General features: G+C 45.5%; 1 protein-coding gene across 2 annotated transcripts in view; it reads right to left on the reverse strand.

Moving 5' to 3' along the window:
* flnba (filamin B a) overlaps nucleotides 1-24,395 on the reverse strand; it is a 103,770-nt gene that overhangs the window by 39,192 nt on the left and 40,183 nt on the right. For both annotated transcript variants that reach the window (XM_045705699.1, XM_045705698.1), the window contains exons 8-23: nucleotides 20,593-20,730; nucleotides 15,776-15,902; nucleotides 13,202-13,338; nucleotides 12,417-12,610; nucleotides 12,166-12,279; nucleotides 11,934-12,077; nucleotides 10,201-10,324; nucleotides 9,787-9,947; nucleotides 9,068-9,328; nucleotides 7,693-7,810; nucleotides 7,131-7,399; nucleotides 6,131-6,409; nucleotides 4,195-4,335; nucleotides 2,961-3,141; nucleotides 2,069-2,242; nucleotides 1,783-1,945 (exon numbers count right to left, since the gene is read on the reverse strand). In XM_045705699.1, the coding sequence (XP_045561655.1) occupies nucleotides 1,783-1,945; nucleotides 2,069-2,242; nucleotides 2,961-3,141; nucleotides 4,195-4,335; nucleotides 6,131-6,409; nucleotides 7,131-7,399; nucleotides 7,693-7,810; nucleotides 9,068-9,328; nucleotides 9,787-9,947; nucleotides 10,201-10,324; nucleotides 11,934-12,077; nucleotides 12,166-12,279; nucleotides 12,417-12,610; nucleotides 13,202-13,338; nucleotides 15,776-15,902; nucleotides 20,593-20,730 (2,725 nt within the window). The remainder of the gene's footprint in view (nucleotides 1-1,782; nucleotides 1,946-2,068; nucleotides 2,243-2,960; nucleotides 3,142-4,194; nucleotides 4,336-6,130; nucleotides 6,410-7,130; nucleotides 7,400-7,692; nucleotides 7,811-9,067; nucleotides 9,329-9,786; nucleotides 9,948-10,200; nucleotides 10,325-11,933; nucleotides 12,078-12,165; nucleotides 12,280-12,416; nucleotides 12,611-13,201; nucleotides 13,339-15,775; nucleotides 15,903-20,592; nucleotides 20,731-24,395) is intronic.

Consider the following 24,395-nt stretch of genomic DNA (forward strand, 5'->3'; position numbering starts at 1 on the left):
CCCTGTGTATATTAGCCATGTTGTCACGGACCCAGTACTGGTACCCTGTGTATATTAGCCATGTTATCATGGACCCAGTCCTGGTACCCCCTGTGTATATTAGCCATGTTGTCACGGACCCAGTCCTGGTACCCCTGTGTATATTAGCCATGTTGTCACGGACCCAGTCCTGGTACCCTGTGTATATTAGCCATGTTGTCATGGACCCAGTACTGGTAGCCTGTGTATATTAGCCATGTTGTCATGGACCCAGTCCTGGTACCCCTGTGTATATTAGCCATGTTGTCACGGACCCAGTCCTGGTACCCCTGTGTATATTAGCCATGTTGTCACGGACCCAGTCCTGGTACCCCCTGTGTATATTAGCCATGTTGTCACGGACCCAGTACTGGTACGCCTGTGTATATTAGCCATGTTGTCACGGACCCAGTCCTGGTACCCCCTGTGTATATTAGCCATGTTGTCACGGACCCAGTCCTGGTACCCCTGTGTATATTAGCCATGTTGTCACGGACCCAGTCCTGGTACCCCCTGTGTATATTAGCCATGTTGTCACGGACCCAGTCCTGGTACCCCCTGTGTATATTAGCCATGTTGTCACGGACCCAGTCCTGGTACCCCCTGTGTATATTAGCCATGTTGTCACGGACCCAGTCCTGGTACCCCCTGTGTATATTAGCCATGTTATCATGGACCCAGTCCTGGTACCCTGTGTATATTAGCCATGTTATCATGGACCCAGTCCTGGTACCCTGTGTATATTAGCCATGTTGCCATGGACCCAGTACTGGTACCCTGTGTATATTAGCCATGTTGCCATGGACCCAGTACTGGTAGCCCCTGTGTATATTAGCCATGTTGTCACGGACCCAGTCCTGGTACCCCCTGTGTATATTAGCCATGTTATCACGGACCCAGTCCTGGTACCCCCTGTGTATATTAGCCATGTTGTCACGGACCCAGTCCTGGTACCCCCTGTGTATATTAGCCATGTTGTCACGGACCCAGTCCTGGTACCCTGTGTATATTAGCCATGTTGTCACGGACCCAGTACTGGTACCCCCTGTGTATATTAGCCATGTTGTCATGGACCCAGTCCTGGTACCCTGTGTATATTAGCCATGTTGTCATGGACCCAGTACTGGTACCCTGTGTATATTAGCCATGTTGTCACGGACCCAGTCCTGGTACCCCCTGTGTATATTAGCCATGTTGTCACGGACCCAGTACTGGTACCCTGTGTATATTAGCCATGTTGTCACGGACCCAGTCCTGGTACCCCCTGTGTATATTAGCCATGTTGTCACGGACCCAGTCCTGGTACCCCCTGTGTATATTAGCCATGTTATCACGGACCCAGTCCTGGTACCCTGTGTATATTAGCCATGTTGCCACCAACCCAGTACTGGTAGCCTGTGTATATAACCATCTTATCGTTAATCGTTGCCTATTTATCCTCGTGTTCCTTAAATAAAAAAAGTAATCTCTGCATTGTTGTAAAGGGGCCATAAGTGAGCATTCCAATGTTACTGTACACCTGTTAGTTATGAAGCATGTGACAATTAACATGTGATTTATGACCAGGTTGACCCAAACTACTGCACTAATGCTAAAGTCAGGTTTCCCCTCTTGATCAGCGCTGTCATACCTGGGTTCATTAAGCAACAAAACAGGAGAAAAGCTTTTAAAAAAAAGGATGAATGAACATCGTTCTCGCCCTCGTTCTCTGTGTCTTAAGACATGAACGTACGTGTGTGTGTGTGTGTGTGTGTGTGTACCTACCTGGTGATGATAGAGAAGTTGTTGGGGGCCTCTGTAATGGCCTCCTGGAGCCCGGGGCCCTTAGCCAGAACCCTGGTAGGATCACAGCCCTCCTCTACCCCGACCCGGAAGGGACTCTTCGGGACCGGAGACTCATCGTACAGCACCTCCACAGCATGGATGCCTAGGAGATCACAGAGAGGTCAACATGTCAATCATTTGGACAACCAAGCACATGAATCTATTCATAACGCCCTTTTTAACGTCAACAGCGCTCAGAGGCAGCTGTTTTTAATTAATTTTTTACCGTTTTCAAAGGGTGTGTACTCAATGCCATAGGTGCCGTCTGCCTTGTCAGTGACGATACAGTCAGTCAGGGCGCCAGAGGGATTTCTGACCTGGGCTTTGATGTGGTCACCTCCCTTCTTAGTCAGAGACCTGGCATCGACTGTGAACTCTGTAGTAGCTTCCCGGAACAAGGCTGGGAGAGAGAAAAAATTAAATGATATAATAGTTAATTTTGGTCGACTCATCTCGAAGAGTCATGTTGAGCTTTGTTCTCCATCCAGGGGTGCTACACCGCAGCTGCCCCAGTGCTTCTCAACATCTGTGTATTTGTGGGGGGGGGGGTTGTAAATTTGCCGTCCACCAGCTTCCAACCGACTGCCCCTTTGAACTCTAATCGTTCTCTTTCATTGAGGCGGCAGCAGTGACGTGATGCTCCTTCTGTCACTGCTCTGAGGTGAGGTAATGGTTTTAAACTTCACTGTTCAACCGCGACAGCGTTATTGAGAAGCCCCGAGTTGCTTCTAGAAAACGCTCCCATTTCTTCTTGACTACACACAAGTTTACTACACTACACAAAGTTTACTACACTACACACAGTTTACTACACTACACAAAGTTTACACAACTGACTCCTGGTGTCACAGTAACCTGGCAAACAAACAGTAGCTGTGATCGATCAGAATAAAGTCACTTTCAGTTAGTTTAAGTAGGTTGTAACCAGACGGACAATAAAGTTGACCCTCTCCTACAGTTACCCAGGTTAAAGAGTGACAAGAGACATGCTACAATACATTTTAACAAAATGGTTTCCATGAGTTTGCTTCTCAGTGCCACTCCAAAATCAAACTGTTTTTATTTAAAAAGAATCAGACCCCCAAAGAGCAACAGAGTATCTGTAAGTAAAACCCTACCTTGTCCCTCCACTCCGGGGCCAAACACCTTGACTCTGGATGTGTCCACAGCAGGGTCGACCATCACCTTGGCAGGGAACCCGGGCGTGGCCTTGCCTCCGTACTTCAGCAGCAGGGTGTACATCCCAGCAGTCAGGGGCACGTAGGTCACTGTGTAGGTGCCATCTTTGTTGTCGATCACCTGAATGAACAAATTAATCAATTATTTTTTTTAAACTTTATTGCGAAGGGAATTTCTACCTGTAACCACACTAGTTAGCCCAACTTCTACCTGTAACCACACTAGTTAGCCCAACTTCTACCTGTAACCACACTAGTTAGCCCAACTTCTACCTGTAACCACACTAGTTAGCCCAACTTCTACCTGTAACCACACTAGTTAGCCCAACTTCTACCTGTAACCACACTAGTTAGCCCAACTTCTACCTGTAACCACACTAGTTAGCCCAACTTCTACCTGTAACCACACTAGTTAGCCCAACTTCTACCTGTAACCACACTAGTTAGCCCAACTTCTACCTGTAACCACACTAGTTAGCCCAACTTCTACCTGTAACCACACTAGTTAGCCCAACTTCTACCTGTAACCACACTAGTTAGCCCAACTTCTACCTGTAACCACACTAGTTAGCCCAACTTCTACCTGTAACCACACTAGTTAGCCCAACTTCTACCTGTAACCACACTAGTTAGCCCAACTTCTACCTGTAACCACACTAGTTAGCCCAACTTCTACCTGTAACCACACTAGTTAGCCCAACTTCTACCTGTAACCACACTAGTTAGCCCAACTTCTACCTGTAACCACACTAGTTAGCCCAACTTCTACCTGTAACCACACTAGTTAGCCCAACTTCTACCTGTAACCACACTAGTTAGCCCAACTTCTACCTGTAACCACACTAGTTAGCCCAACTTCTACCTGTAACCACACTAGTTAGCCCAACTTCTACCTGTAACCACACTAGTTAGCATAACTTGGTACCTGTAACCACACTAGTTAGCGTGTTGGATGCATCAACTACGCTTTTCTACGAGAATGATATGCAGGACTCCTAAGAAAACATGATGTCTTCAAGAGTCAACAACAACAGCCAGGTTAATAACTTTAACAATTAAGTAGAGTTCCTACCATCATAAGAAAAGTTCAATTAAGCAATATATGTGTTTCTATAAATATTTAATTTCCAATTTGTTAAAAGATCCCAGAGATCGCCACTCTCATGGTACACACCTCCGTCTTAGCCTTATTGTTGCCAGAGTCCGAGGCAGCGTCCAAGGTGAGTTGACCCGGTCCAGCCCTGGAACAATCCACGTTCACCACACTGGCCTCTCCCACCTTGGCCCTCTTCAGCCCCGAGCCAGATGCCACCACCTGACAGAAAGAAGTTAAACAGGTATTTAGTCATTCAGCAGACACACTCATCCAGAGGGACTTGGCTACAATAAAGTACATTCAACATCAGTAGTCATATTGGTTTTACTTGTAATGAATGATAATCACAATCTTCCTAAACATTAGTACAATCGTAACAGTACTAGCAAACAAACAAAAAAATCAAAAATGAATCCCAGGATGGTTATTACTATCCGGCGTGAAGGACCATGAACAAGGGGTATGTTCACACTTCATTCTGAGCGTATTTAGACCACTTGACCTTTTCCCCAAATTTTTTTAGCTTACAGCCTTATTCTAAAATATATATATATTTTTTTAATTTCTCCCCTCCAAATCAATCTACACATGATAGCCCATAATGACAGTGAAAACAGGGTTAGACATTTTTGTACATTGATTAAAAATGAAAACAGAAATACCTTATTTCCATAAGTATTCAGACCCTTTGCTGTGAGACTTGAAATTGAGCTCAGGTGCTTCCTGTTTCCATTGATCATCCTGGAGATGTTTCTAGAACTTGATTGGAGTCCACCTGTGGTAAATTCAACTGACTGGACATGATTTGGAAAGGCACACACCTGTCTATATAAGGTCTCACAGTTGACAGTGCATGTCAGAGCAAAAACCAAGCCATGAGGTTGAAGGAATAGTCCGCAGAGCTTAGAGGCAGGGTTGTGTCGATGCAAAGATCTGGGGAAGGGTACCAACAAAAATGTATGTAGCATTGAAGGTACCCAAGAACACAGTGGCCTCCATCATTCTGAAATGGAAGATGTTTGGATCCACCAAGACTCTTCTTGGAGTTTGCCGAAAGGCACCTAAAGACTCTCAGACCATGAGAAACAAGATTCTCTGGTCTGATGAACAAAGATTGAACTCCTTGGCCTGAATGCCAAGCATCACGTCTGGAGGAAACCTGGCACCATCCCTACGGTGCATCATGCTGTGGGGATGTTTTTCAGCAGCAGGGACTGGGAGACTGGTCAGGATCGAAGGAAATATGAACAGCAAAGTACAGAGAGATCCTTGATGAAAACCTGCTCCAGAGTGCTCAGGACATCAGACTGGGGCGAAGGTTCACCTTCCAACAGGACCAAGACAACGCAGGAGTGGCTTCAGGACAAGTCTCTGAATGTCCTTGGTGGGCCCAGCCAGAACCCAGACTTGAACCCGCTCTAACATCTCTGGAGAGACCTGGAAAAAGCTGTGTAGCAACGCTCCCCATCCAACCTGACAGAGCTTGAGAGGATCTGCAGAGAAGAATGGGAGAAACTCCAAATACAGGTGTGCCAAGCTTGTAGCGTCACTCTAGAAGACAAGGCTGTAATCGCTGCCAAAGGTGCTTCAACAAAGTACTGAGTAAAGGGTCTGAATACTTATGTAAATGTTATATTTCCTGTTAGTTTTTTTTAATAGATTTGTAAACATTTCTAAAAACCCTTTTTTGCTTTGTCATTTTGGGGTATTGTGAGTAAATTGATGACAAAAAAAACCCTTTATATATTTTTACTTTACAGCCTTACTCTAAAATATATTAAAGTCAATGGTCTGAATACTTCCCGAAGACTGTATATATTATAAGGTTTGTGGTATTATAATGTGCTATTAAGCAGATGCTTTTATCCAAAGTGACTTAGTCATGTGTGCACACATTTCTTAAGTACGGGTGGTCTCGGGACTTGAACTCACCGTCCTGGCATTGCAAGCACCATGCTCCACCAACTAAGTGTGCGCAAGTGCAGCGTGCACGTATGTGTGAATATATCCCTACCTTGGTGGGGTCAAAGGGGCAGTTGACGTCGGCGTGGAAAGGGGACCCTGGGATATGGGTCTCTTCAAACAGGATGTTAACCAGGTACTCTCCTGGCTCTGTGGGAAGGTAGGACACGCTACATGTCCCGTCCCCGTTATCAGAGCACTCGATCTTGGCTTCGGTGGGCCCTTCCACAGTCAGGCCCAGGCCACCGGTCCCTGCACCCTTAGTGTCAATGGTGAACTCAGCAGGGTTACCCACCAGACCTCCCTTCAGACCCGGACCAAACGCCTTTACCTGGAGGGAGGGACAGACAAAACCACCACTGTCAGCGAGCACTTCATTCCTACTTGTTTTTTTAAGAAGTGTTGACATGTTGAATGCACCGAGGTGTCTGTTTAAACTACTGGCACACAGCTCAGACACCCCAGAAGACATGCCACCAGAGGTCTCTTCACAGTCCCCAAGTCCAGAACAGACTATGGGAGGAGCACAGTACTACATAGAGCCATGACTACATGGAACTCTATTCCACATCAGGTAACTGATGCAGCAGTAGAATCAGATTTAAAAAGCAGGTAAAAATACACCTTATGGAACAGCGGGGACTGTTAAGACAGGGAAATACAGAGATTGTGTGTTGTCGTAGTGTAGTGGCCAGAGGACACACTATGTATTGTGAAATCTGTTGTAAAATTGTATTATAATGTATATAACAGCCTTAATTTTTGATGGACCCCAGGAAGAGTAGCTGCTGCCTTGACAGGAACTAATGGGGATCCATAATAAACCCCAGGAAGAGTAGCTGCTGCCTTGGCAGGAACTAATGGGGATCCATAATAAACCCCAGGAAGAGTAGCTGCTGCCTTGACAGGAACTAATGGGGGATCCATAATAAACCCCAGGAAGAGTAGCTGCTGCCTTGACAGGAACTAATGGGGATCCATAATACATACAAAAAACAAATCAATCATGAAACTACAAGGTCATTACATTGTACATCAGTTTACAGCTGTACCTTGCTGGGATCTGGAGGCAGTGTGGCCTCCACAGGGAAGGGGCTGCCTGGGATTGGGTGTCCATCGTAGTTCACCTCCACTGCATAGAGCCCCTCCTCCTTGGGGATGTACTTCACTGTGCTGTTCTCTGGTTTCTTCCCAGGCTGAGCCTCCAACACGCAGGGGACATGCTTACCGCTAGGACTGCTGATCTGTACGTCCAGTTTACCCTGGCCTCCCGCTCCCTTGGTGCCCACCACAAACTCCTGGTCCTGCCCCACCTCAACTCCTGAACAAACAAAAGAGGGGGATATAGTTTAAGGTCAACATTTCAGCACATAGCCTTTTCTGATGACCAGTCCTAAAGCGCAAAGCCACCAAGATGATCATACGAAGGCACACGGGTAACGATTTTCCAACTCCACTAGCGGTAGGGAAGGGGTTAAGGAAAAGGACTGTTCCGGAAATGGCAATCCGTCATCGCACCATAGAGGCCCGTTGCCTGCTTAACACCAGCTGGGAAGCTTTCAGCTGATAAAGGAGGAAGCTCGTGTCCGCCAGTAAGAGGTTAACACTACTTACTGCCGTCCAGGTTGTTGACCTGGACCTTGGTGACATCGAGAGGAGCCGCCACTCCCACAGCAAAGGGACTCTTGGGGATGACATCCCCTCCAAACGTTATGATGATTACCATCTCTCCCTAGACACACAGAGCGACACAAATTGTTAATTGATTGTTTACCTATACTGGAGGATCACAGATGAAGAATGTCTGGTAAAAAGAGGCCTGTCCCTAGACAGGATACTACAGTGTACCACAGTAGCGCTCTGTCATCGCTCATCCATACATTTATACATTCTCATGCCATTCCCTAATCCATTAGGTAGTTGTTGTGGAATTTTTTGATTACTTGTTAGATATTACAGCACTGTCGGAACTATAAACACAAGCATTTCGCTACACTCGCATTAACATCTGCTAACCATGTGTATGTGACCAATAAAATGTGATTTGATTGCAGTATGAGTCATAATACCCATAAAACCCAAGCAGTCAAACAGGGAAGTGGTTCCAATAGTTTTTCCACCATTCATTTTTCCCCATAGGGGATTTTAGGAACACGTAAAATAAGGTTTGTGTTTCATGTAGACTTACCCTGGTGTGACGTTTTGATGAGCCTATAAATCTTTAGGACAAGGTGACTATTATCAATATATTCACCTGCATTTATACGCAAAAAAACAAAATCCAAATTAGCTGCAAATGTGGTAATTATAAAGAACTACAAATACCTTGGTGATTTGGTATCATCTTTAAATGGACACAACACTTGTTTAGCAAAGGTGTCAGCTAGAGACGACGTGCAGGAGCTTGCTGGGATTTGTAGTTTTGCATGATGTCGACTTTGATGCTAATTAGCATTTTTATTTATTTTTTTAATCGGAGAGTAAATATGGACGAACATATTGATAAGGCACATTGTCCTATAGAGATTTACGTAGTTATCAAAATATCACGTCAGGGTAAAACTACACGAAACAGAGCCCTCATCTTTAAGTGCTTTTAAAATCCTCTATGGGGAAAAATGAAGGGTGGAAAAACTATTGGAACCACTTCCCTGTTTGACAGCTAGGTTTTATGGGTATTATAACAGCTCCACTGTGGGACTATTATCTGGCTGGAAGAACCACTAAATAAAGGATGGACATTCTATAATGCACAATAACGTTGACAGAAAGATGGTTCAAATACTATTTGAAATAGTTTAAATTACTTTAGCTGTGCTTGATTGAGCTTGGCTGGCTTAGCTGACCAACAGAACACTCAATGGCAATCCAGACAGGCCAGAGTAAAACTCAGTTACGAAAGATGTTAAATACTACTTGAACCCATGTCTGGTTGCCTTGCCTCAACAGTTGTTGCTGAAGCATACTTGGTGTGTTAGTAGTCAGTTACCTGTTGTATTGGAGTATACTTGACGGTATGAGAGTAGTCGTAGTTGTCGATGATGTCAAAGTCTCGGACGGCGTCTCCCTTGCCAGTACCGGTGAACTGGACGTCCACGGGGGCCTTGCCCGCTCCTTTAGTGTGCACTGTGAAATGGGTCGGTTTGCCACACTCCACTCCTGAACGAGCAACTCCAGGACCCTCAGCCTTGACCTTGGAGGAATCATGGGAAGGTTCCACTTTGACCCTGAACGGGCTGATGGGAATCTCCTACAAAACAGAAAAAACTTGAACGAAACCTATTTGCACAGGATGGAACATTTACTTACACATATATATCTTACACACGTAAAACAAACCACAACTCAAAACAAACCTTGACCTTAAAACACTAACACAAGTGAACGGGTTATTATTCTCCACATTATTAAGGGCCGGTTTCCTGTAACCAGATTAAGCCTTTAGTCATTTACATTTGAGTCATTTTAGCAGACGCTCTTATCCAGAGCAACTTACAGTAGTGAATGCATACATTTCATACATTTGTTTTTGTACTGGCCCCCCCGTGGGAATCGAACCCACAACCCTGGCGTTGCAAACACCATGCTCTACCAACTGAGCCACAGGGAAGACTAAGTTTAATCTGGATCCTAAGAGTGGCGCCCTGCCATAAAGAAGCCAATGGGAACTAAGCATAATAAACGGCTGTGTCCCCATCAGTCACCTACCTGGTCAGTGAAGAGGACCTTGATGGTGAGTCGTCCTGCTCCAGGAGGGATGTATTTCACAGTGATGGTGTCGTTGGCATTTGGGATGATATCAAAGTCCACGTCCTCCTCTTTATCACTGATTATATTGGCGTCACACTTGATACCCACACTCACGTCCCCTGAAACGCATGTATACACACACTGAGTTTCCCCTGGAAGACACAAATACACTGTGGACAAAACATTAAGAACCCCTCCCTAATACTCAGTAACACCCCCCCCCCCATTGCCCTCAGAACAGCCTCAATTCGTTGGGGCATGGACTACACAAAATGTCGAAAGCGTTCCACAGGGATGCTGGCCCATGTTGACTCCAATGCTTCCCCACAATTGTCTCAAGTCGGCGTGTGTGTGTGTGTGTGTGTGTGTTACCTTCCCCAGCCTCTGTGCAGTCCACAGTGAAGTGTGTGGGTTCATTGGCCTTCAGTCCTGTCCTCTCTATTCCTGGACCCAAAACCTTCACCTTGTGAGGATGGCTACCCTTCCCAACCTTCACCTACACAAGAACAACAGTTCCTTGTTCAATTTTACACAAGGTCCAAATGGAAATTGACCTCCTGCTTTACCCGAACACCTCTGAAAGGACACCTACCCAGGTTGGGGTAGCACAAAACTGTTTAAGTTCAAGAGAATTGACAGTAACAAAAAAATGTTTAGGACAATAACTGTAGGAACCAGGAACAGGTGAAGCTCACAGCCTGCAAACTACAACAAAACAATGGAAAGTCACACCGCCCAAAAATAGTTTATATACACACGATTGTATGATCTACCTGAAGTCAGTGTCCTGATTTCAGTTAGGCTACGTACGTTGCACACAGAGGGGGTCGACTGACGTGAAGGCAATATTAAAAAAGTAGAGTTCTGGTTCAACCTGAAGTCTGATTTGATCATGTCATTTCTTTATTTCAAAATTGTTACAAAAGCCCACTAACAACATTACAATCACTGCTCAAAACAGTATTAGGCCTCGCTATTTTTTTATCTAGTCTTCGCTGCAGAATGATGATCAAATTGGTAGGCCTATGTTATCCATAAAAATACTACGATATTGGTTCTTTAAAAAACAACAAAAAAAGAATATTATGGCTGCATCAAGTGCATACTATTTTGATTTATAATAATTTGATCTTAACCGACCCCGAGTCAGACCGACCGGCAGCATAGTGTCATGCTGAGACAACTAGATATACCGACCGAAGGATTTACAACTTCCTTACAGATGGGTTGAGTTTCTTGAACGAGTAAATCAACATTGAGACATTTGACAAAAACAGTGGATAGAAAGACACGAGTCTCGACAACAGACACGAATGAAGTAAAAAAAAAAATCTCAGGTGTGACTAAAATAACGAGCTTGTTAAGACATTAGTACGTGCTTCTGTTGATTGGATTAAGTAGTTACAGAAATAGAAAATGTGTTTGTTAACAAATAAAACACCAAATATATTGTGTGAAAGTATAGAAAAATAGACAAGTCATCACATCGCGTTTGATCATTGTAAGAAAATGTCCCTGAAATGATTAATATCGGCCAAAGTTGTTCAACAATATTACTCAGAAGCTATACGTCTCTGCGGTGTTACTGACCAAAACATTTACAATATTCCTCAGTGTGGTTATCAGAATGAGAGGCTTAGGTTCATCTTTAGTATTCTCCTGAGTGACTTGTTAGATTACAGTCCCTAACGTTTACGGTAAGTGGTATTCTCCTGAGTGACTTGTTAGATTACAGTCCCTAACGTTTACGGTAAGTGGTATTCTCCTGAGTGACTTTGTTAGATTACAGTCCCTAAAGTTTACGGTAAGTGGTATTCTCCTGAGTGACTTGTTAGATTACAGTCCCTAACGTTTACGGTAAGTGGTATTGTCCTGAGTGACTTGTTAGATGAGCTTCAGGACTCTCCAAAGTGGTCACGGTTAGATTACAGTCCCTAACGGTTAGGGAACGTTTACGATAAGTGGTATTGTCCTGAGTGGTTGTGGGTATGTAACGGTCATCCCTCCTTTTAGTAACTAGACAGCGGTTGTTTTAGTCTAAGGTTTTTATTACCCTCCAGAGCGGTTAAGTTTTGGTCAGGGACATTGTCCTGCGGTGGTCTTACCCTGAAGGGACTGTTGGGTACACTGACTCCTGCCCAGGTGATGGCGACCGTGTGTTTGACCGCGTCGACGGGCGTGTAGGAACAGGCATAGACGCCGTCTCCAGTTCTCTTCACCTTAACGTCGAGGGGACCGCCCTCTGCACTCTGTGGGTTAGAGACAACATAGTTAACACTAGTGTGTGTGTGTGTATACACGTACACGTGTAGACATACGTGTGTAGGTTTGTCTTACCTGGGCAGAGATCTTCAGGGGGCCTGTCCCAGCATCCTTAGTGTTGACGGTGAATTCTGCCGGTTTGTTGATGACACAGCCACTCTTCTCCAGGCCTGGACCGTAGGCCTTCACCTGAAACATAATCACAATATCACAGACATGCTACTGTAGCAGCAGATACTAACAGTAACACTACTGGTGTCCCCCAGGGCTCTGTACTAGGTCCTCTAATTTCTCACTACGGAGACAGGAAGAGTGACGTCACTCACCAAGCTGGGGTTGCTGTCCTGGTTGTCGGGGACGATGTAGGCCATGAATGGACTGTCCTCTATATCGTCGTCGTCACACATCACGTGGACAGCGTACTCCCCTGCCTCCGACGGCCAGTATTTCACATCACATGAACCATCGTTCTGGTCCTCGCACTCTATTTTGGCCTGGGACGGGCCCTCGATGGCAAAGCCTGTTAGAGGGACGGTAGAATGGCTATTAGCTCTATTACAAAGACCAAATCAAATGTTATTTTGTCACATACACATGGTCAGCAGGTGTTAATGCGAGTGTAGCGAAATGCTTGTGCTTCTAGTTCCGACCATGCAGTAATATCTAACAAGTAATCTAACCTAACAATTGAACAACTACCATATATATTAGCTGTTCAATACACATATACACACACGTGTAAAGGAATGAATAAGAATATGTACATGGATGAGCGACGACCGTGTGGCATAGGCAAGATGCAGTAGATGGTATAGAATACAGTATATACATATGAGATGAGTGATATAGGGAATGTAAACACCATGTTGGTCTGAACGCTGCATGTGCATCACTGAAAGCTTTGTTAAAGATATTTTTTTTGGGGGGGGGGGGGGAGAGCTGCATCAAGCAGATATAGAACATCTGTTCTTCATCAGTTTAAATAAAAAATGTTTTTTTTTTTTTTTTTTTTTTTAAATCAACCAACGTCAACACATTAGCAGTAGACCTACAGACCAAAAGCACAAATCGACAGCCTTAATTCAAAAACCGCATCGTCAACAGTCCTTACCTAGAACTCCCACATCAGTGCCGATGGATTCCGCCACAAAGTCAGCAGATTTACCCACCATGCCTCCCTCCAGACCTGGCCCCCAGGCCCTGATCTTCTGGGGGCCCGCCTCAGGACCAACCCCCACCTCAAACGGACTGGGACAGAGACAACAGTTAGACATATGTTCCAAAGAGTTTGGGGAGGGGGGAGGTAATAAAATACCTCTAGAGAGGGTAATTGAAACCTATAATCATGCATGTAGTATCTCATTTCCATGTGCTTTATGTCTCCTTCGCCTTGCCAGCGCTACCGAGTACAGTGGTGTCTTTCTGCACAAGAAACAAGAAAGGATTGTCTTCAGAATATGGCCTTTAAAAAAAAGGTCTGTAGTTAGTGGGAGGGGGGGGGTAGACAGCCATTACAGTGAGTAATGCTGGGAGCAGAGGGCTCTATAGCATGTTAACAGAGCCTGTTCAATGCAGAGACAGACTACCCCAGTCTGTCTGGGAGGTAATACCAGCTAATCCGTCTCTCATGTTATGGCAGTACAGTAGCCAGGCAGACCCCCTACATGACATGGTTTTAAAGGGCCTGTGGTTAAGGCCTTTAAAAAAAATAAAAGGAACATTTCACTCGGAAAAAACTCATTGTTTTTGTTACATTAGACCACTTGATTTAGTCCCAAAATGTTTTTTTGCAAGTCAGCAATCAAGTTTAAGATAAAAGAATCATCAAAAATACAGAAAACAGAGTTTTGCATCATACCGACTGTATTTATCCCCTAGTTTCTGATCAAGAGCTCGTATACACATGAAAACATTAAATGACCGAACATCACTCAGGAGGTGCCCAAAAACAATATCACAAAAAATAAATAAAAATGGGTGAATCTTCCCATTGAGAGAGCCATTTGGTCCTGAGAGCACCGGCACACACACAAGGTCAGCTGGTAGCCTGTTCAATGCTTAGTAACACCATGGTAACAGCATGGGGGTAATACCAGTAGACCATGCCTAGCACTAACAGACCAGAGCCCTTTCCTAAACAGTCTCCCAAGCTTTGTATTAGCATTACCAGAGCCCTCGCCTAACACTGCATTACGACCTGGAATCCAATCCCCATTGTAGTAAACCCTGATGAAGATATGGAAAATGTCTTAATGCTTCATAAACGTTAGAGACTAACTCCCCTCACAGTGAACTGTGACAGAGTAAATTATTTTTTCAGTAACAGAATATCAGATGTTTCCGTCGTCAGTGTGGCATAAAAATGACTAAATATCCTCATGCTGAAACCAGCTCTCACACACAGAAACTGTAATTTCCAGGGTTGCTTGTTAAATTAAATCGGTCTGTGACCAACAGTCTCTTTCTCAGGGGACATAGCCTAGCCCTGGTGATGGGAAATGTGAGGAGACAAAAACGTTACACACAGTGCTATGTTAGGCGCTACGGTAGCTAACACACAGCGCTAAGTTAGCGAACGCCACAACGATGACACACTGGATGTCGTTCTGCTGCATGGGTCCCCATTCACCGTTTCTACCAGCACACACCATCCCAGACTCCTCCCCCTAAGTCCCTAGCCCCCACCCCGTTCTACCCCCTAGCCACCCCGTTCTACCCCCCTAGCCACCCCGTTCTACCCCCTAGCCCCCACCCCCTAGCCACCCCGTTCTACCCCCTAGCCCCCCGTTCTACCCCCTAGCCACCCCGTTCTACCCCTAGCCACCCCGTTCTACCCCCCCTAGCCACCCCGTTCTACCCCCTAGCCACCCCGTTCTACCCCCTAGCCACCCCGTTCTACCCCCTAAGTCCCTAGCCACCACCCTCTACCCCAACCTCCTAAGTCCCTAGCTACCACCTTCTACCCCAACCTCCTAAGTCCCTAGCCACCCTGTTCTACCCCCTAAGTCCCTAGCCACCACCCTCTACCCCAACCTCCTAAGTCCCTAGCTGCCACCACCCCCTAGCCACCCCGTTCTACCCCCTAAGTCCCTAGCTACCACCACCCCCTAGCCACCCCGTTCTACCCCCTAAGTCCCTAGCCACCACCCTCTACCCCAACCTCCTAAGTCCCTAGCCACCCTGTTCTACCCCCTAAGTCCCTAGCCACCACCTTCTACCCCAACCCCCTAAGTCCCTAGCCACCACCCTCTACCCCAACCCCCTAAGTCCCTAGCCACCCCGTTCTACCTCCTAAGTCCCTAGCCACCCCGTTCTACCTCCTAAGTCCCTAGCCACCCCGTTCTACCCCCTAAGTCCCTAGCCACCACCTTCTACCCCAACCCCCTAAGTCCCTAGTCACCCCGTTCTACCTCCTAAGTCCCTAGCTACCACCACAGTGAGTTCATACCAACATGTAGAGACTGAACAATGAGCCATGGATAGACCAGACCCCTCCCACCACATGACCAAACACAGCTCTAGTCTTCATACGTGACCCAAAGGAACCGACTTCGCTCCAACATGTCAGGCGACAGTCTAACACGGAGCTTCAGTTTTTTTAGATGAACAAACCAAAAGCATAGAGAAGGGGAAAGTGAAAGTTTGAGGTCCAGTATGTAGAGAGCACCAGGTCCAGTCATCTCACCTCTTGGGGATGTGCTGTCCTCCCCAGGTGATGGTGACCGTGTACTTCCCAGGGATGTGAGGGTAATAATCATAGTTAAACACCCCGTCACCAGACTCCTTCTGTTTCACCGGCTCCTCCATACCTTCTGAGGAGAGGAACGGAGAATTATTAACCTTTATGTCACCGGAGGAGTCATATTTTAACACTAAGGTCTCTTTTACAAATGAACCTTCCACAAGACATAAACAAGCATAGACAGACAATACACATTAAGATACAAAAACAGAGTCGATTAAAACAAACATTGTTCATAACAAAAACAATACTCAACCGTCTGAACCGGCCCAGGGACTTCAAAGCATCCAATCAAAACATATATTTTGGAGATTGCAAACATTAAAGACTGATGTACCACCGAAGGAGTCCCCAAAGTTACCTAACCCTGTGAACGGGTTTGGTAAATTAAAATTGTATCAGTGACATTAGGTAAGTGGGAAGCTTATGAAGCAGGGCTTTGTAAACAAAGAGCCTAATGATGTGATCTACATGACTTAAGAGGTCCGGCCAACCTTTAGGTATAAAAACAGTGATGAGTAATTAAACTGTGATAAAACGGGCATTATGATAAACAGCATCCAGGGGTTTAAGAGTAGTATCACCATAACAACAGGTTGAAAGGTTGACGGCACAATCTGCTTCCTGCTGACTAGAAAGAGGCCATATTTGTTTCTCTAATAAAATCTTAGCTTCTTAACATGCTCATTTGTTTGGTTTTAAACATTATAGCAATCTAAATACCAAGGTATTTGTTTGATTAGAGAAACATCTGATCTAATCCATCTCAGACAATCTCACGAGAACTTGAACAGTGTTTAGTTTTGACCCTATTAAAGCACGAGCTTTAGAAATCATTAAGGGCTTCCTGTACTGCTGCAAAAATCAGACTGTAGCTTTGTCACAGCCAGCAGTCAGGGCCATAGTATACATCACAGTATCATCCGCATATAGATGAACCAGATTGACCAATAGCATTTATATAAATAGTGGAACAGATCCTAGTATCAACTCCTGTGGAAATACTTCAAAGTACTTAAAGAAATTCAGACATAACCCCATCAATCACGACGGCTTGAGTTCTGTCACTAAGATAAATCCATGAAACCACGAGCAGGAGTTAGATGCCCAGTCCAAATCGAAGGACGTTGTTGTTACATAAAATAGCATGATCAACTGTGTCAAACACTTTACAGGTCCACAAACAAGAAAGTACAATTCATTTTAGCATCTGAAGCATTGATAATATCATGAACTACTCCTGTGGTTACTGTGGTAGTGCTGTGCCTTGGCCTAAACACTAATTGTTCTACATAAAAAAAATACCATGCTCAGATTAAAAAAAACGCAAAGTTGCGTATTAACCAAAGATTGGAGAATCTCAGCTAGACATGAAATCCTGGAGATGAGACTACTATCCCCGCCCTTATGGAGTGGCAACAGGAGCCATTTCCCCATACTTAAGGAATATTTCCTGATAAATATTAGTTTTAAGATACGGGTCGGGCCAGCACACTTGAGCAGACCCGGCTCCAATTGGTCAGAGCCTGTGGATGTCTTGTTATTTATAGCAAGTAAGGCATCAAGGACTTTTTTTTGTGAATTGCCACAATGCCAACATTCTGTGAAATAAAATGATGAAGTGCATTTTGGTCCATAATGGGGTCAGAGTCCGAATTCATTTGTTGGGTCAGAGAGGAGGAAATCCTTCTGAAAAACTCAAATCTCTGAACTTAGATTCCTCTTACAATCAGAAAGAGAGGTAACATTATTAAATCAGACTTAGCCTTCCTGATTAGTCTTACACATCGATTCCTCAGGTTGCCACAAAGATGACCAATCCCGTGCCTAAGCATGTTCCTGCCTTGACCCAGGCAATGTGTCTTATGAATGACTGAAGATAAATTTAGGAGTGAATGAGGCATTGATCTAGGAAGAGACCAGGCTAGCAAGCCCCATGGTGGGTGAATGAGGCATTGATCTAGGAAGAGACCAGGCTAGCAAGCCCCATGGTGGGTGAATGAAGGAAGTCATGGACCAGGCTAGCAAGCCCCATGGTGGGTGAATGAATGAAGTCATGGACCAGGCTAGCAAGCCCCATGGTGGGTGAATGAAGGAAGTCATGGACCAGGCTAGCAAGCCCCATGGTGGGTGAATGAGGAGGAAGTCATGGACCAGGCTAGCAAGCCCCATGGTGGGTGAAGGAATGAAGTCATGGACCAGGCTAGCAAGCCCCATGGTGGGTGAAGGAATGAAGTCATGGACCAGGCTAGCAAGCCCCATGGTGGGTGAAGGAATGAAGTCATGGACCAGGCTAGCAAGCCCCATGGTGGGTGAAGGAATGAAGTCATGGACCAGGCTAGCAAGCCCCATGGTGGGTGAAGGAATGAAGTCATGGACCAGGCTAGCAAGCCCCATGGTGGGTGAATGAATGAAGTCATGGACCAGGCTAGCAAGCCCCATGGTGGGTGAATGAAGGAAGTCATGGACCAGGCTAGCAAGCCCCATGGTGGGTGAATGAAGGAAGTCATGGACCAGGCTAGCAAGCCCCATGGTGGGTGAAGGAATGAAGTCATGGACCAGGCTAGCAAGCCCCATGGTGGGTGAATGAAGGAAGTCATGGACCAGGCTAGCAAGCCCCATGGTGGGTGAAGGAATGAAGTCATGGACCAGGCTAGCAAGCCCCATGGTGGGTGAATGAATGAAGTCATGGACCAGGCTAGCAAGCCCCATGGTGGGTGAATGAATGAAGTCATGGACCAGGCTAGCAAGCCCCATGGTGGGTGAATGAATGAAGTCATGGACCAGGCTAGCAAGCCCCATGGTGGGTGAATGAATGAAGTCATGGACCAGGCTAGCAAGCCCCATGGTGGGTGAAGGAATGAAGTCATGGACCAGGCTAGCAAGCCCAGAAGCCAGAGTCCAGGTGCTGGGTTCTGGTAATGTAGTCATCGTGGTGGATCTATTTGATTTAACCAGTTAAAGTTGACTGACAACAGTCATTTACATCAACAAACCTGGGAAATAGTTACAGGGGAGAGGAGGATGAATACATCCAAATTGGTAGCAGCATCTTATGTGTGTCACAGTGATTAATGAGCTGAGCCAGGTCTCTGGTACCACAGTGCAACGGTGTCTGACTGACCGGGTCCAGCTTCTCTAGCGCCGGTCGGACTCATTAGTGTACTGGCTGTACCACAGACCGATCTGGGACCAGGTTTAGCAGCCCAACGGTCGAGGATTTCTGACAGACTTCCAGCTGGATTGGCATGTAGCCAGCCAGCGCCGTCTATCAGTCCGTATGTAGCCAGTTAGCGATGCAAACGATAGTCTACCCACAAAACAGACTAAGACTATCCCCCAAAATATTCAATTAAATGTTAACCGCAAAGTAGGCTAACCTGACAAACTGGTGCCTTCACACACACACACCAACTTTTTGCACATTTATTTGGGTTACAGCCTGAATTTAAAATGGATTCCATTTAGATTGTGTCACTGGCTAACACACTACCTCATAATGTAAAAAGTGGAATTGTGTTTAGAAATGTTTACAAATTATTTTATATTCTAAATCTGAAATGTCTTAAGTACTCAACCATTTTGTTATGGAAAGGCTGAAGTTCAAGAGGATAACGTTTGTTTTAACAAGTAACATAATATGTTGCATGGACTGTGTGCAATAGCATTTGATAACTGTTCTATTACTACCTCGTCTCTGTACCCCACACAGATAATTGGAAGGTCCCTCAGTCAAGCAGTGAATTTCAGACAGATTCAAAACACAAAGACCAATGACTCGCAAAGGGCACCTATTGGATAAAAGCAGCATGGTGAAGTTATTACACGTGAAGTGTATCAATACCACCCAGTCACTACAAAAAATATGCTAGACAAGGTTTGGAGACCCCTGCTGAGTGGAGTAGGACGGTATGGAAGGAGAGGGACGGTATGGATGGAGAGGGACGGTATGGAAGGAGAGGGAGAGGTGGACGGTATGGATGGAGAGGGGAGAGGTAGAAGGTATGGATGAAGAGGGGAGAGGTAGAAGGAATGGATGAAGAGGGGAGAGGTAGAAGGAATGGATGAAGAGGGGAGAGGAGAAGGTATGGATGAAGAGGGGAGAGGTAGAAGGAATGGATGGAGAGGGGAGAGGTGGAAGGTATGGATGGAGAGGGGAGAGGTAGAAGGAATGGATGAAGAGGGGAGAGGTAGAAGGAATGGATGAAGAGGGGAGAGGTAGAAGGAATGGATGAAGAGGGGAGAGGTAGAAGGAATGGATGAAGAGGGGAGAGGTAGAAGGAATGGATGAAGAGGGGAGAGGTAGAAGGAATGGATGAAGAGGGGAGAGGTAGAAGGAATGGATGAAGAGGGGAGAGGTAGAAGGAATGGATGAAGAGGGGAGAGGTAGAAGGAATGGATGAAGAGGGGAGAGGTAGAAGGGATGGATGAAGAGGGGAGAGGTAGAAGGGATGGATGAAGAGGGGAGAAGTAGAAGGGATGGATGAAGAGGGGAGAGGTAGAAGGGATGGATGAAGAGGGGAGAGGTAGAAGGGATGGATGGAGAGGGGAGAGGTAGAAGGGATGGATGAAGAGGGGAGAGGTAGAAGGGATGGATGAAGAGGGGAGAGGTAGAAGGGATGGATGAAGAGGGATCGGTGGAGGAAGGAGATTAAGAAAATCAAGTGGGTCTGACCTCTACGGAACTTCCTGGTTAAAAGGGGTCATGAAACGTCTAATTAAAATAAAAAATGAGAGCCATGTATTAACTGTTAACTCACTGGGTCCTTTGACTGTGACCTTTAAATCCCCACTTCCTGCGTTCCTGGTGTCCACTCTGAAGTCAGCCACCTGTTTCACTCGCACCCCTCTGGGCTGGAGGCCACGTCCTGTGGCACGACAAGCCCCTGGCATTGACGCTGAAACCCAGAAAACAGAGGAGACTTAATACAAGAATCACTTCAGCCCTGAAACTCATTTCTTTATTCATTCATGTATTCCCAGTAGTGTCATCATAGTGAATAAGTCCTCTGTGCTAAAGACAAGTGGTGTAAAGTACTAGAGTAAAATAAATACTTTAAAAGTACTACTTAGGCAGTTTTGGGTATCTGTACTCTATTCACAGTCAGGTCCATTAATATCTGGACATTAACCATGTTATCATCTTGGCTCTGTATGCCACCACGCCGTAGACTTTCAGCTTTAATCTGAGGGTATTTACTTCCAAAACCGGGTGAACGTTGTAGGAATTAGAGCATTTTATATGTGGTCTCTTCAATTTCAGGGGCTAAAAAGTAAATTGGACTAATATCATAAATTAAATTGTGACTTTTAATACTTGGTGGCAAATCGTTTGCAAGTCAATGACTTCCTGAAGACTGGAACCCATGGACATCACCAGATGTTGGGTTTCTTCCCTGGTGATGCTCTGCCAGGCCTTTCCTGCAGCTGTCTTCACTTCCTGCTTGTTATTGGGGTGTTCTGCCTTCAGCAAGTGATATGCATGCTCAATTGGAGTTGGGTCAAGTGATTGACTTAACCATTACAGAACATTCCACATCTTCGCCTTTAAAAAGTAATAAAAAGTATTGTGTTGCTTTCGCAGTACGGGTCATTGTCCATTTGCACTGTTGTGAAGCGCCGTCCAGTGAGTTTTGAAGCATTTGGCTCTGAGCAAATAATAGCCCTAAACACTTCATAATTCATCAGCATAATGTGTCAGAAGTCACATCAATAAATACAAAGAGAACCAGTTCCATTGGCAGCCATACATGCCCATGACACAATCTCCACCATGCTTCACAGATGTGGTATGCTTCAGATCATGAGCAGTTACTTCCCTTCTCATCATTCTGGTACCAGTTCATCTTGGTCTCATCTGTCCATAGGATGTTCCAGAACTTAAGGCTTTTTTTTGACGTTGTTGTTTGGGAAACTAATCCATTTGTCCTGTTTGAGGTTTACCAATGGTTTAAATCTTGTGGTAAACGGTCTGCATTTACTCTGGTGAAGTCTTCTTTTCAATGTTGACTGACAGATAATCCTACCTCCTGGAGGGTGTTCTTGACCTGGACAACTGTTGTGAATGTTTTTTTTTTCCTTCACCAAGGAAATAATTATTCTGTCATCCACCACAGTTGTTTTCAGTGGTGTTCCGGGCCTTTTGGCGTTCCTGAGATCAGCGTGTTCTTAAGACTGTACCAAATAATTTATTTGTCCACACCTCAAGTTTGAAGTTTCCCATCTGACGGGTTGGTTTGATTTGTCAGCCTAATGGACTTGCTTCACTGGCAGTGACAGCTCTTTGGACTTCATATTGAGGGTTAACAGCAACAGATTACAAATGCAAATACCACACTTGAAATCAACTCTAGACCTTTTATCGGCTTACTTGTAAATTAAACTAATGAGGAAATAACACACCTGGCCATGGAATAGCCACAAGCAGTTGGAATGAAGGGGGGCAGAGTAGATTGTACTGTAGGCCACAAGCAGTTGAAGGGGGCTGCATTCAGACTTAATAATCAACATGACCAAAGAACAGTTGTCCCCCAAATGGCAACCTATTCTCCATTTAGACTTCTGGACAAAAAGTAGTGTACTGTAGAGAACACGGTGCCATTTGGGACAGCCTACAAGACCAACCCCACCCAAGACCAACCCCAACCAAGACCAACCCCAACCAAGACCAACCCCAACCAAGACCAACCCCAACCAAGACTAACCTTGAAGTCGGAGAGTGTTTCTAGACAAACAGTAAATAGATGCTCACTTTCCAATTCAACAACCGCCTCTGTTTCAGTTAACCATTTGAATAAAAAAAAAACAACGACTACAAAACCTTTGTTTTGGGAAAAAAAAATAAACTTGTGGGTCTGTAAAGTGAGAGGGTTTAGGGTCATGGCGCTGTGTTGTACTGTGCCGTGAGGTCGGTGTGGCGTGGAAAAGCTGCATCAGGGAGATGGAATTTTGGGGTTTTATGAGCTAGGCTGTTGTAGGAGGAAGAGAGAGAAGAGCTGAACAAGGCTGCCAGCTCCCCTGTCCACTATGTCCTGGCTTGAGGCTTTCACATGCTTCCCAGCCGAAAGAGTTTATGCATATATTCTGACAACATTTTTGTGACGTTTTGGACTTCGGTGAGAGTTTGTTTAGGCACATTTTTCTGGAGGCAGGGCGAAGTTCGGAGTCGGACAGCCCTTCGTCGGTGATTAGTGAACAGCGGGGATTCTTCAATAAAGTCTTGTCATTTAACTAGAGACGACTCATTTTTGAACGCAACCCCCCCCAATTGAGAAATACTGCATCAAAACAGCTTAGTTAGACATACCACTTAAATCTCCGCCACAAAACTTCAAAATTAATGACATATCTTGAGTTATTTTACTGAATGGATAAACTATTGCCACTTTTTTAAGCGAAGGTCTTTTAAGAGTGTATGCGAGCCCACTGGTTCAGTAAGCCAAGTTTGTCTAGGCGCCAGCCGAAATTAAGCATGCCGACGCCTTTAGTCCTAATGTTGGGGGATTTCTGCTCCCCTTCTGTCCACTTTCATCTTTTCCTAATCACACCTTTCCATCCCCTCAGCCCTGACCCAGCAGCTACCTAACAGCCAGAGTCGAGCCAGGTCACCGCCCCCGAGAGGGTGAGGGGGAAGTACTGTAGGTGGTGAGACATGAGGTGAGGGAGGCAGCTGACCGCTCAGTGGAAACTAGCCAGAGTTCTGTATATAGGCTAGACCTGGGGGGGTTCTAGAATCTAGCCAGAGTTCTGTATATAGGCTAGACCTGGGGGGTTCTAGAATCTAGCCAGAGTTCTGTATATAGGCTAGACCTGGGGGGGTTCTAGAATCTAGCCAGAGTTCTGTATACAGGCTAGACCTGGGGGGGTTCTAGAATCTAGCCAGAGTTCTGTATACAGGCTAGACCTGGGGGGGTTCTAGAATCTAGCCAGAGTTCTGTATATAGGCTAGACCTGGGGGGGTTCTAGAATCTAGCCAGAGTTCTGTATATAGGCTAGACCTGGGGGGGTTCTAGAATCTAGCCAGAGTTCTGTATATAGGCTAGACCTGGGGGGGTTCTACAATCTAGCCAGAGTTCTGTATATAGGCTAGACCTGGGGGGGGTTCTAGAATCTAGCCAGAGTTCTGTATATAGGCTAGACCTGGGGGGGTTCTAGAATCTAGCCAGAGTTCTGTATATAGGCTAGACCTGGGGGGGGTTGTAGAATCTAGCCAGAGTTCTGTATATAGGCTAGACCTGGGGGGGGTTCTAGAATCTAGCCAGAGTTCTGTATATAGGCTAGACCTGGGGGGGTCTAGAATCTAGCCAGAGTTCTGTATATAGGCTAGACCTGGGGGGGTTCTAGAATCTAGCCAGAGTTCTGTATATAGGCTAGACCTGGGGGGTTCTAGAATCTAGCCAGAGTTCTGTATATAGGCTAGACCTGGGGAACCGGGGGGTTCTAGAATCTAGCCAGAGTTCTGTATATAGGCTAGACCTGGGGGGGTTCTAGAATCTAGCCAGAGTTCTGTATATAGGCTAGACCTGGGGGGGTTCTAGAATCTAGCCAGAGTTCTGTATATAGG

This window comes from Salmo salar, chromosome ssa22, assembly GCF_905237065.1.
Source record: "Salmo salar chromosome ssa22, Ssal_v3.1, whole genome shotgun sequence".
Classification (NCBI taxonomy): domain Eukaryota; kingdom Metazoa; phylum Chordata; class Actinopteri; order Salmoniformes; family Salmonidae; genus Salmo; species Salmo salar.